Source organism: Eucyclogobius newberryi, unplaced genomic scaffold (genome assembly GCF_026437365.1).
Source record: "Eucyclogobius newberryi isolate DKJ021-1_F unplaced genomic scaffold, fEucNew1.0.hap1 SCAF_6, whole genome shotgun sequence".
NCBI classification, from domain to species: Eukaryota; Metazoa; Chordata; class Actinopteri; order Gobiiformes; family Gobiidae; genus Eucyclogobius; species Eucyclogobius newberryi.
The window spans coordinates 18,246,273-18,258,750 of NW_027316278.1; the positions used below are offsets into that span (position 1 = coordinate 18,246,273).

At 37.4% G+C, this 12,478-nt stretch overlaps 2 protein-coding genes across 11 annotated transcripts in view; one reads left to right on the forward strand and one right to left on the reverse strand.

Annotated features, from left to right (window-relative positions):
• Positions 1-311: 311 nt before the first annotated feature.
• On the forward strand, positions 312-10,207 carry git2a (G protein-coupled receptor kinase interacting ArfGAP 2a). 10 transcript variants are annotated; one of them, XM_072434081.1, is made up of 21 exons: positions 312-705; positions 1,925-2,058; positions 2,985-3,097; positions 3,182-3,287; positions 3,354-3,440; positions 3,536-3,666; positions 3,741-3,835; positions 3,993-4,038; positions 4,524-4,575; positions 4,665-4,737; positions 4,807-4,904; positions 4,984-5,095; positions 5,193-5,335; positions 5,397-5,546; positions 6,450-6,698; positions 7,367-7,456; positions 8,024-8,106; positions 8,199-8,390; positions 8,569-8,700; positions 9,045-9,108; positions 9,178-10,207. In XM_072434081.1, exons 1-21 carry the CDS (start codon positions 660-662, stop codon positions 9,388-9,390), a joined length of 2,409 nt encoding a protein of 802 aa, XP_072290182.1. In that variant the 5' UTR covers positions 312-659; the 3' UTR covers positions 9,391-10,207. The 10 variants fall into 10 exon arrangements, with proteins under 10 accessions (XP_072290182.1, XP_072290176.1, XP_072290183.1 ...); XM_072434075.1 differs by lacking the exon at positions 8,569-8,700 and having other exon boundaries at positions 8,208-8,390; XM_072434082.1 differs by lacking the exon at positions 7,367-7,456 and having other exon boundaries at positions 8,566-8,700.
• The window catches only part of tchp (trichoplein, keratin filament binding), a 4,207-nt gene continuing 1,723 nt past the window's right edge, over positions 9,995-12,478 (reverse strand). Inside the window, exons 5-13 of the mRNA XM_072434083.1 lie at positions 12,228-12,296; positions 11,846-12,019; positions 11,626-11,738; positions 11,484-11,550; positions 11,158-11,330; positions 11,005-11,086; positions 10,727-10,912; positions 10,515-10,658; positions 9,995-10,448 (exon numbers count right to left, since the gene is read on the reverse strand). Coding sequence (XP_072290184.1) covers positions 10,416-10,448; positions 10,515-10,658; positions 10,727-10,912; positions 11,005-11,086; positions 11,158-11,330; positions 11,484-11,550; positions 11,626-11,738; positions 11,846-12,019; positions 12,228-12,296 — 1,041 coding nt within the window. The 3' untranslated portion in view covers positions 9,995-10,415. The remainder of the gene's footprint in view (positions 10,449-10,514; positions 10,659-10,726; positions 10,913-11,004; positions 11,087-11,157; positions 11,331-11,483; positions 11,551-11,625; positions 11,739-11,845; positions 12,020-12,227; positions 12,297-12,478) is intronic.

Consider the following 12,478-nt stretch of genomic DNA (forward strand, 5'->3'; position numbering starts at 1 on the left):
TATTTTAACTGAAAAGACGTATTGATTATTGTTATTAAACATGAAGGTACTTTATTCATAGAGTGTGTACACAAATCAAACCGTTTTGTATAAATCCACAAGTAGACGCCGCTGCCTACATGTGATTACTCTCTCGATTTAGTCTGTCAGGGTCTAAAACTATTGGTATAAAAAAAATGTACACTGAACAGTATTTAATTAGTTCTGAAATCAGGGAAAAAATGCCCAAGTTCATACCAATATAGGGAAATATCAATTAAAACAAAATTTGAGGAAAAGAGCAGAGCCTGCGAGGGTAAACTCGGGGCACATATACTTGCACTCAGCAGCTGCCTGTGTGCATTGACCACTACCATATTTCGATTTACTTGACAGAGAAGACTAAACTACTACATATGGGGTAGTTACATAGACCTTAACTTAAATCCTATCGATGTGACGGCAAACGTTATAGCTTTGATGTCGGCGGGAGAGCATTTTGTGGTTCAGTGCATCCGCTAATCCAAAAAGACTAGGCTACTTTAGCATCAGTAAAATGTAGCAGGGCGTTATTATGGCTTTATGGCTGTATTTGTTATTAGAGCGTACATAAGTCAACGATATATTGCTGGGAAATAGTTCAAGGTGAATTTAAAAAAAAAATCTAATTTCAGTAAAGGATGTCTATTCGCCTGCGAAACGTCTGTGCAGACTGCAGTGTGCCAGGTAAGCAGATTATTATTGGTGTCCCTTTTTTTGTCTAGTACAATTTAAGGGTTTAAATTACAGGACCTGATGTTATTAACCCCAGACCTTACTTTGGAGCGCTTGATTCCCACATGCCAAAGTATTTTTTTTAACACCCATGAACATATATATATATATATATATATATATATATATATATATATATATATATACTGTTATCATCACTATAACTGGTGATCCAAGCCAGGGTAGAGTAATGTGTTAATAACATGCATTACTAGACTGGTAAAGTTATTACTACTTTATAAAGTACTATTGGGTAGTGTGATTTCTTTTTCAGGCAGAGGAAGCAAAACAGGATGCAGCAACACTCACTTGCTTTCAGTGCACATGTTTCTATTGTTATACTGCAGATCACTTACAGCAATTTACTAAAAACAATGACTTCAAACAACATGCGATATCTAACTAGACCAACCATGTTGTATCAAAAACAGAAGGTCATTAAAGAATAAAAACCCAATGTACCCTCTGTTCAACAGTGTTTAACATGAGCCTGTGGTGGCAAATCTTGATCACTTCATGTAATGATTGATTTTGTTTTGTATTATTGTATGGTCATGCTAAATAGTTTGTAATGACCCATTTTACCCAGCTGTTCTGTCACACATCAGTAAATTGTGTTAAAAAGATGATGCCTGGACAAAGTAATTTATGCGTGAAATAACGTTGACACTCAAAGAGGAAGTTGCTTTATTACTCAACACAAATACTCCCTAATCTTTGTAAGACGATATATTATTAGTTATTAGTTTCTGATAGTTCATAATAAACAATCACACATGTTACAGTTTGGTCTTTGTAAATAGCAATATTGATCTAAAACAACATAATAGAAATGGGTCCCTTAACTTCCGGTTAAAAACTGCAGAACTGATTTTCAGCTGGCGGCCCCGCCCCTTCATGTCACTGTAGCGGGCTGTAGATTTTATTGATCAAACATGCATAAATCACTCAAAATACAACTTTCAGTAAGTTTAAGATGAGGGAAAACCATCAAAACAAGGTTTAATTTATCCTTTACATGACAGACATGACCAAAATCAGAGACCTTAATGCCTCCTTAATGCCACCAACCCACTGTGTTTCATTGTATAATGATGCTCTGATTCAGGGATTCAATCAAATGTCTCAAGGAAATATACAATGCTATCCCACTCTTGTTTTAATTGTCCAGATCCACGCTGGGCCTCGGTGAACAGGGGCGTTTTAATCTGTGATGAGTGCTGCAGCGTGCACAGAAGCCTGGGTAGACACAGCTCCCAGGTCCGGCATTTAACACACACACCATGGCCTCCCACTCAGCTACAGGTAATGACACTAAATTACTAGAATGACACATGGTTGCTTTATATTGGCACTCACTAATTGAAAGTCTTTGTGGATGTACATTCGTTTGGGTTTAATCAATGCTCATTATGAAACTGAGGATATCCGGTTACACTGTAGAGGCTTTTACTTGGTAGATAGATAGATAGATACATACAGTGTATATATATTTATTTATTTATTTATTTATTTATATATAGATATAGATATATAGATATATATATAGATGGATAGATAGATATATAGCTTGAGTCCTGACTAGAATTAAGAAACTCTGGGACAGGTTTCTTGCTGGAGCCTAGGCAGGTGCTGGTCAAATCTGGAAAGCTCCTCCTAAAGATGTGAGACAGGCCTCTAGACATAAAAAAAAATAGATGTGATGTTGGTTTTACCTGCTGTTTCGGCGAATAGCTGTCACCGGCTGAATTCAGAAGGAATGTGAAAAACAAACTACTACATGATTAACCAAGGTAGAAAAGAAAAAAGATCACCATAGGAAAACCTAAAACAAGCATTATCAGATCAGAGCAGATCGGAGAATTATGTCATGGACTGGTATAAATGCTGGTTACAAGGCAATTGAGATCAGAAAATGGGGCACAACAACAATGAACAGAGGTGAAAGAGCTTTCATGCCTTCACACGACTCTGACACGCTTCTACAGGGACCAATGTAGCTCGATAAAAGTGACATGTCAGCAGTCGGAGGACATTTCTGAGGAAAGTGATAGCTGTTCACCAAAATATTATGTCAACAAAACAAACATAATCATACCTATCTTGTCTTAAAAATAGGCCTCTACATCTACTTGTTTGGCTGTATGACAGACATTTTTCTTCTCAGTCCATTCTACATTAATTTGATTATATATATTTTCTTTTAATGTTTGCCTCTTCAATTTATGTAGATGGTACAGACTCTTTACAGCAATGGTGCAAATTCTATCTGGGAACATTCCCTTTTAGACCCAACATCTGTGATGAGTGGAAAACGCAAGGCTAATCCTCAGGACAAGCTGCTGTGAGTCTTGTTGAATGATCTCAACACATGAACTTGTTCTACTAAACAATGTGCTTATTTCCTATCTTTTTTTGGTTCACAAAGTCCAAACAAATCTGAATTTATAAAAGCTAAATACCAAATGCTGGCTTTTGTCCATCGCATGCCATGTCGGGAGGATGATAGCAACACAGCAAAAGATTTAAGTAAAGTAGGTACAACAATTATCTTTTACTCTAAACAGTGTCACTTTTAACTGTTACTACTTTAATTTTAGCAACTTCACTCAAGTGTGCGCACAGGAAACCTTGAGACATGTTTGAGGTTACTAACACTGGGAGCTCAAGCTAATTTCTTTCACCCGGTGAGATTGAACCTCTTTATATCTATGCAGTTATATATCAGACATGACATAACATAACATTGCTATTTCTGTATTTATACACATCGGTGGTACAGGAAAAAGGAAGCACTCCTTTACATGTGGCTGCAAAGGCTGGACAAGTATTACAAGCTGAACTTCTGACAGTTTATGGAGCAGATCCAGGGGCACCTGATAGCAATGCTAAAACTCCAATTGACTATGCAAGGTAACTCAAATGATGGTATAGATTTTCTTTTCTTTTATGAACTGATCACTTTAACTTACTATATGTGTGTTCAGAGAAGCTGGGTATAATGACTTGGCAGACAGACTGTTTGAGATCCAGTATGAACTTACAGATCGATTGGCATTTTATCTTTGTGGGAGAAAACCAGGTATTTTTTATATGTATATATATATATATATATATATACGTAAAATATACAAAAGGACATATTGTCATGATTGAAAGTCATGCAATATTACACAATGTGAAATACAGTCCTTAAAAGACCTGGTTTACCCTTAGTAGACTTTTCTTCTTTCTTTCAGATCATAGGATTGGACAGCATTTTATAGTCCCTCAGTTAGCTGACAGGTAAGAAAGTATATTTATATTAGCAAGAAAATTGTCTTGTCTTATATGACAAACTAAATGTATTCAGTTTTTTGAAGAAAGTGCTTGAATTTAAAGAAAAAAATATTCTAATCTGTATCATGTCCAAGGAGGAAAAATCCCATGAAACAATTTAATTATTAAAACAATAGAAGTATCAATAATTAACACTAGACTTAAACTAAAAAAAATGAAAACTTGTTACATCAACTCTAAAATTAAAAGCTTGGAGTTCAAAACCATTATATTCTTATATTTTCTACATACAATATATTGCACCATTTTTTTTTTATAAATGCACAAATGTACACTGATAGAGCAGAAGTTTAAATATGTTGTGTTTGCTTTTGCATTGCGCTCTTTTAATGGATAAGAAATGTGTGAGTAAAATCAACTGTGCCTTGAGATTGTACTGTACTGATTGTATGTACTGAGCCTGAGGCCTAATCAAGCTGTTTTGTTTGCAGCAGTTTGGATTTATCAGAACTAGCTAAATCTGCAAAGAAAAAGCTACAATCTGTGAGTGATAACCTGATATTTGAGTTTAGGTTATTAAACATTGTTCAGGTCTTATCTTATAAGACTGACTGACCTGTTTGTTTTTATAGCTCAATAATCATTTATTTGAAGAGCTTGCGATGGACGTGTATGATGAGGTAGACCGACGAGAGACAGATGCAGGTAATCGTTTGACACGTTTCTAAGGATGTCTCAATTTACTACTTTTCAATTGTTTCTGATTTGTTTTAGTGTGGCTGGCTACACAGAATCACAGCACTCTCGTGTCTGAGACAACTGTGGTGCCTTTTCTTCCGGTCAATCCAGAATATTCCTCCACTAGAAATCAGGTGCAGTTTATTCATTCGTCCATTATTTATCATGGCTGTATCACATTTATCGAACTTGATTTGTGTTGTTTGCTAACAGGGACGGCAGAAACTCGCAAGATTTAATTCGCATGAATTTGCAACTCTTGTCATTGACATATTAAGTGATGCTAAACGCAGACAACAAGGGAGTGCAGGACTCAGCACGCAAGGTCAGTATTTTTTTATTCATAAAAACTGTATGTCTGTTCATCTCCGTATGCATGTGGATCATTTGTTTTAATTGTGCTGCTTTATTTGTTGTCCTAGATAATTTAGATTTTATGTTAAAGAATCTGTCTGTAAAGCCTTTTGGTGACAGTCTTGACAACGACCAGCCTGACTACGACAGCGTGGCATCTGATGAGGATACGGATCAAGATATGCCCGTCAGCAAAGAGGACCGAACAAAGGTACAACTGAAATGTGCCTAATTGTTTTTGCCAGTTAATGTACACTGTTGTTATTGTCTAGAGCCCGGACTCAGACCTCACAGATGGCGCCATCACGTTGCAAGAATATATGGATGTGAAAAAGGCTCTCACTGCTTCTGAGGCAAAGATTCAGCAGCTAATGAAAGCCAACGGTAACCTGAGTGACGAATTGAGGTTGATGCAGAAAAAGGTATCTCCAGTGCTGTGATTACTAACTTATGGGACAGTCTGGCTGGTTGGGTGTCCACCTACATCTAATCACAAATATAAACATGTGTATGCCTGTTCACATTTCTTAATAAGTCCAGCATGTTCATCTTTTTCAAGCAGTTTTGTTTTACTTGGTTTGTTGTTTTACACCACTTTAAGGTTTATGAACTAATATACATTTATTTAAAACCAAGCATGAAGAATGTTGAATACAGAGGAGGTGGACTAACTTGAAGTGTGTGCATGGTTTATCTTCATTTAAGTCTGTCATCTGTTTTGTATAATAGCGCATTTTTGAGATTTCTAGTTTTGCATGTATGTTTTATGTTGCAGTTATCTTTGATGTTTGTAATATTGTTCAACTGAAAAAAAATGGATAATTTTGACTCCACTTCATTAACACAATCACACACATTATATTGAGAGCAGAAACTCTCTTCTAACACACTCACTACTGTTTAATTTTAGTTTCTAAACAATATCAAACTCAGTGTATGTAGTTTTCCAGACTTTTCCTGTGATCTTGGCAAAATCAGTTTGATTTTGTTTGTCTCAAGTATCTGTCTGTAGTCTTTTCTGAGACATAATCTGCTCATTTACAAATCTTGCTTGCTCGCCATTTGCTTAGCCGTATAAAAGAAAATCAAATTGCCCAGTATAATGTTCATGTAGTATCAATTATCTGTAATTACCCTTTTTAAAACTCATAATTTCCATGTTCCTACTAAAGGCAACATAATGAGCACCTTGCATAACATTGAAAACAATTGGCTCTAGACACTAGTAGAAGTCAAATTTTAAATCCAGGTTCTTCCTGTTAAAATTATTTGTAGAAATTCTTGCTTTGCTGAAAGCTTTTCTTAGTATATGGCATCTGTTCCAGCTTCAATCTCTGCAAACTGAGAACTCCTCTCTAAGGCGGCAGGTCCCTACCAGTCATTATCAGAGCCCCAGCAACTCAGAGTACCCTGACCCCTCCAGCCCCTCTGCTCACAAGCGGAGACAGTCTTCACGAGCCAGTCGGCCCATGTCTATGTATGAGACTGGCTCAGGCCTGAAGCCCTATGTCCCTAAAGGAGAAATGCCCTACCCAGAGGAGGCTCTCCTTACCCTGCAACCCTTTACACCTCATGTAAGTAAGACCTGCTCCTGTGTCCGCTCCTTCCTGTCCACTGCTCTGGACCTCTGTCTCTTCCTTTCCCAAACCTTTTCCTCTGTCTATCTTGTAAACATTTTTACACACACTTTATAAGAGAAATACAGATACATGCATTCATTAGCTGACATGATGTGTTTTTATTAACTTATTAACACGTTGTACTGTTTTATTTATTTTTAAGAAACATTAAAATCTTTATCAAATGATCTGTTTCAGTAGTACATTGTTTATTAGGCATGGAAGACTTTATGTGAAGCAATTGTCGACCTCTATGCATTACACTGTTTGCTTGCATTTACATAGGATTGTAAAAAATGTTTACCAGAAATAACATTTCCTCATGTTGGCTGAACTGAAACAGGACCATGGTATTTTCAGTTCCTCTTGTTGCTACAACAATACAATGTATTGAGGGAATGGAGCTTGCAATTCAAACCTCCATATTATGTAGACTTACATTTAGACTGCAATATGACCTATTATGAGAACGGTGTTTACACAATTATTTTTAAATCAACAAACAATAAATATTGATAATGCTTTGCCCTAGCATTTCATTTGAATAAAACCATCTATTTTTAGTTCTAGGGAGTTTTAGAGTATTTTGTGATTATCACATTTGATTTTAACCCTGTACTCAGATGGAAAGGGGTGCTTTTGGTGTTACTTCCTCATCTCTGCCCTCATTTCCATCCACATTGTCTTGGCTTAAAGAAGACAGTATTGTGAAGGTCAAGTATTCCCTGTTGCAGAAAAATATGTCTGTCTTTTAGCTGATGTTAAACGGCACTGCTGCATGTTTGAGCCATCACACTCCTGGCATCTCTGCTATTCAGCGTAGTCTACTGTCTGACCACTCAGTGCTCATGAATTACCTTGATTATACTGCCATCTTTGCTTGGAAAGCTTTGAACGGCATGTTTGTTATTGTTACTCCCACTCAAAAGTGATCAGGAGCAATGTATTGTGCTAAAGCAGCAGTTATTGTCTTTTTACGATCAGAATAATTCCACAATTCCACAATCACTGAATGAATGCTTAAAATTACTTAAATGGATCTGTCATCATTCAAAGTAGTGTTCTGTTATTGTGATCTCTTTTGAGTTTAGATCAGTTGCACTACTCTCAAATGAGTAATATCATACTTTGACATAATATATTATACTAATATACAGCTTAATGTTTGCTCTTTTCAGCTGCTGCACTGCTTCCTTTTTACATCACAGTTGTTGGTGATTCTTGCATGTATGTCCACATTGTTGTGAATAATGTGAATACTTTTCCTCTGTCCTTCCCAGGCATCAAAATTTGATAAGCAGAGCAGCATGCCTGAAAGTGATTATGATAATGCCTTTATGGACTCAGATATGGATGACTCGAGGTAAGGTTATTTCATTGAATCACCTGTTCAAAATATTTGTTTTTGAAAAACAAAAGCAGATTTTGGTAGTGAATCGTCTATGGCTGTGACAGTCTTTGCAGGAGAGGAAGGCTGCGCAGCAGTGGCTGGCTGGCAGAGGGCAGCTCAATCCCAGAGCTTGATAATGTAGAGATGGAAACTGACCCCACTCTTCCCAGCACTGAAGATGTGATCCGCAAAACAGAACAGATAACCAAGAACATCCAGGAACTGTTGCGAGCAGCTCAAGATGGGAAACACGAGAGGTTTGAATGAATTGTTCTGATCCACTACACCCATCCCCGTCTTTTGTCATATTTATGCTATAATTTTCTACCAGAAGCTTTCAACCTTTGTTTAGTCAATTCATTTTTTATTAATTCTTTTCCCCCACTTCTTTTGCCTCCATGTTTGTACTATGGTCTCCATCACCTGTATGAGCAGGTCTGTTGAGCGTGAGGGGGTGCGTCGCCTCAGGCATAGTTTTGGATGTTTCAGCAGTTTGGTTCCTTGGGCCGAAAAGCCCACTTCCTCTCTCCAGCTGCTCAGCCTTCGCTCCCCTGACCCCACCTCCTGGTACTCTGGCCTCTGTCCCTGCCTACCAGGCACAGTCTTCCTCCTCTCGCGCTATGCTATGCTCCTCTTTTATGATCAACATTAATCATTTATGAAAAACAATGCGTTATTGCGTGTGGTTTCAATATCTTGGTTTGTTTTGATATTAACAATAATTAATACAGCCTACTATAACCTGTGCCTGTTGAGTGAAAAGCATTAAAATACCTACTCATATGCTCACAGTACTGCATGCTATGATGAGTATCTACAACTGTAATACATTGCAATGTTTATGTAAAACTTGCATGTTTATTAATTTGTTTTTGTTGGAATATTGGGTGACACTTTTTTTGCCCCTACAGCTTCATACCCTGCTCAGAAAGAATCTATGTGGCTGTAACAGAAATGGCTGCCCTCTTTCCAAAGGTATTTGACAATATACAATTCTGAAAAACATGTAGCTCTCATTGACTGTAGTTCACTATTTCCCTGTAGAAGCCTCGTTCAGAGACGGCGAGAGGATCTCTGCGCTTGTTGACGTCCAGCGCCTGCCGGCTGCAGGCTGAGTGTAAGAAGGCGGTTCCATCAGACGGAGGCCAGTCCCCGGACATGCAGCTGGTCACACAGCAGGTCATACAATGTGCTTATGACATTGCCAAAGCAGCCAAGCAGCTAGTAACCATCACCACAAAGGAGACCACCAACTAACATCTCATTTCTTATTTTTGTAGTGTTTTGTTTATTTTTGCAAATTGCATTTACGATTTATGCATGTGTATTTATTTGTAGTAAATGCTTACAAATGCATAGTTGATCATGTCAATAATAATTATGTGCACAAGAAAAAACTAAGAGTATATATTGCACAAGTGCAGTCCTATAATTCAGACAATATACCGTACTGGAGATAGCTAGCAGGCCTAGGAAATATTAATTATGTAAATTGTGTCAACAGCTGATAATATATCATATTTTTGTTCTTTACAGTTTGAACATGTATCCATATGCATCATCCCAAAGTATGGATACATAAAGCTATGAATGAGTACTTTAACACTCGTGTACCTAAGAGCTTCCCTTTATTTATTGCACTGTGCAAGCCTCAATACTGTACGTTTGCCCATCTGCACAGAATGGGTCATGTCTCCTTATCGGGGACCCTTAACCTTTGAGTTTAGTTTGCAGTTCATGTATAATGGTGTTTCTTGTGTTATGTGTCTTAAGTTCCATCAGCAGTGAACTGTAACATTTTTATATGATGTGTTTTCATAAAACTCTGAACAATATTATTCTGTGCCAATATTGAGGCCTGTTTTACGGTCTGTGTTTCAGTGTTTGTTATGCTTTTTGTTTTATATGCAACAAATTGGGTAATACAAGTGTTAAGTGCTATACCACATGTTGTTCTTTGCCATTTCAAAACAAAAGTAATGCCCTTGTCTGTACTAGAAAAGTACAGCCATGTATGTGAAGCAGCTGTGAAGTTGCACTTTAAAATATTTTCTTAATAAACTTTAATCACATCAATTTGTTTGTATTTAATGCAAATCATACAAAGATTTTATTGAATGATGAATATAAAACTAATTTACAAATATGTATTCAAAAATAACATTGGTGTAAAGAATTAATGGCATCTAGCAAATATGGCCTCAAATATAATTAAATAGCAAATGAAAGCTAATGATGACAAACAAATAATTCTTTGCATTGTGATCCTCATTCCATAAAACTCAGGTCCATGCTGATCGGGGTCTGCTGCGTATCTGGAGGCAGAAAAACATTTGTTATATGTCCGTTAACCCAATGTAGAGCTCCAATTACTGACTCACCCTGTCCTCATAGCCTTTCTGTGCCATCCTCTGCACCTCCAGCCTCAGCTGCTCCTCCTGACGCCGCTGGGTCTTTTGCTCTTCCTCTTCCAGTTGTTCCATCCACATCTGTTCCTCCCACTGCTCCTGCCGGTTTTGCTCAACCTTAAACATTGGTATAAGTTTTGTTTACTGAAAAATTAAAGACAAATATTTGCATTGCAATGTAGCACCTGGGTATCCATTTCCTTCTTTCGTGCTCTTCTGCGACCTTCTTCTAGTTCTTTTTCCTGCTGCTGTAGCTCTTTCTCCATCTCGAGTTCTTGGATCAGCTCCTCGCGTCTCTTTAAGGACTCTTCTTGAGCCTCACGATTCTGACACATTTTTAGTTTAAGTTGCTGCTGTCTGCCTGCAAGCACCTTTTAAAAAGGAAGCACATATGACAATACAAAATTATACCGCCTGCTCAAGTATTTACTTTTCATAATTTACTTTTATTTAAAAATTGCACCTCTTTCATGAGCCGTTCTCTAGCTCTTCTCTCCTTCTCCCACTGTGCTTCCCGTTTTTCCCACACATGTTGCGCTTCTCCCCTAAAGTAGATCACATCCTATGTTACGTTACGGATGTGAAGTTGATACTGACGGATTTAACTTGCTCCTACCGATGTAGGTAATCCATCTCAGCCTCCCTCGCTCTTTCCAACTGAAGCTGCTCTTCAATAACTTGTTTCATCCAGGCGGCGTCAGCGATGGCTCGCTCTCTTCGTTCAGTCTCATGTCTCTTGTCTTTTTCTTCACCCTTTACTAAATTTGCTAGAATTCTACGGTCAGCCTCCTGGTTTACAAAACAATAATTCAAAAGTTGACAGAGAAACTTTCTAGTGTTTTTCAGCATGATTGAGGGCCTAGAAAAGAGCTTTATACTGTAAATAAAATGGATTACATGAGGCACAGAGACATAATTAACAAATGTGATGGTAACACTCACAAGTTCCTCCTGAACTTGCTGAGCTCGTCTCTTCAATTGAGTTCGATACTGACGTATCAGAAAATGCCTGCAATAACAAACATACAGGTGATTGTAACATAATTAACAAGTCTCAGTTCTTGCAATACGGTGCAGTTTTCACCTCGTCTCAGATTTCTTTTTCCATTCCTCTGCTCTTCTTCTTTCTTCTTCTATCTTCTCAAGCTCCCACTGCTGGGCCAACAAAGCTTCTTGCTCCTTCTTAAGATGCGTGGCCTAAAATACCACAAGTAGGTTTTAAATGTTTTTAAATATTTTCTTTTAACATGGTGGATAATTTAGCAAAAAACTACAAATGAAAATACTAATAATTAAGAATGTACCTCTTCTTCCCTCAATTTGAGTTCTTCCATTTGTTTACGCAGTTCCTCGGCTCTTTTCAGATCCTCTGCCTTCTTCCGCTCCTCCTCTTGTCTGATCCTCTCCAGGGCTTCTCTTCGAGCACTTTCATATTCATTTTCAAAGCGCCGTTTCTCCTCCTGCTCTGCAACTTTTTGCTGTATATTTGTTAAATGAACTGGGTTAGGAAGGGTTCTTAATCTTCTACAATGTAACTCAATTAAATATAGATGTGTCACATAATCAATTAATAAGTCACTATTTAATTCATTCTGCGACCATCCCTCGACAGTACAAATAAAGTATTGTCCACTGATTACACAAGACTATGGCAAGATTAAAATTTAAAGCATGTATTTGTCTTACCTCTCTCTTATCAATGATCTGCTCTTTCCACTGTTTGATTACATGATCTTTGTGTAAGGTAGACTCGAGCTGAAGGACACAAGGAAAATGTTTAGTCTAAAATGTTTAGAGTAGTCACAAATAAAGGTCACAAAATATCAGTTGTGTGTTGCTTTCCGAAAATCACTCTCATTTCTCAGGTTACTAAACTCCCAAAGCCATTTATCATGTGTATCAACAGTCAGCCTTTGGAGTAAAAGATCTGGCCATGT

Coding starts and splice junctions, on each gene's coding strand:
- git2a (XM_072434081.1), top strand. CDS start 660: ATGTCTATTCGCCTGCGAAACGTCTGTGCAGACTGCAGTGTGCCAG. Junction 3,098..3,181: donor AATCCTCAGGACAAGCTGCT/GTGAGTCTTGTT, acceptor TGGTTCACAAAG/TCCAAACAAATCTGAATTTA. Junction 4,039..4,523: donor GTCCCTCAGTTAGCTGACAG/GTAAGAAAGTAT, acceptor TTTTGTTTGCAG/CAGTTTGGATTTATCAGAAC.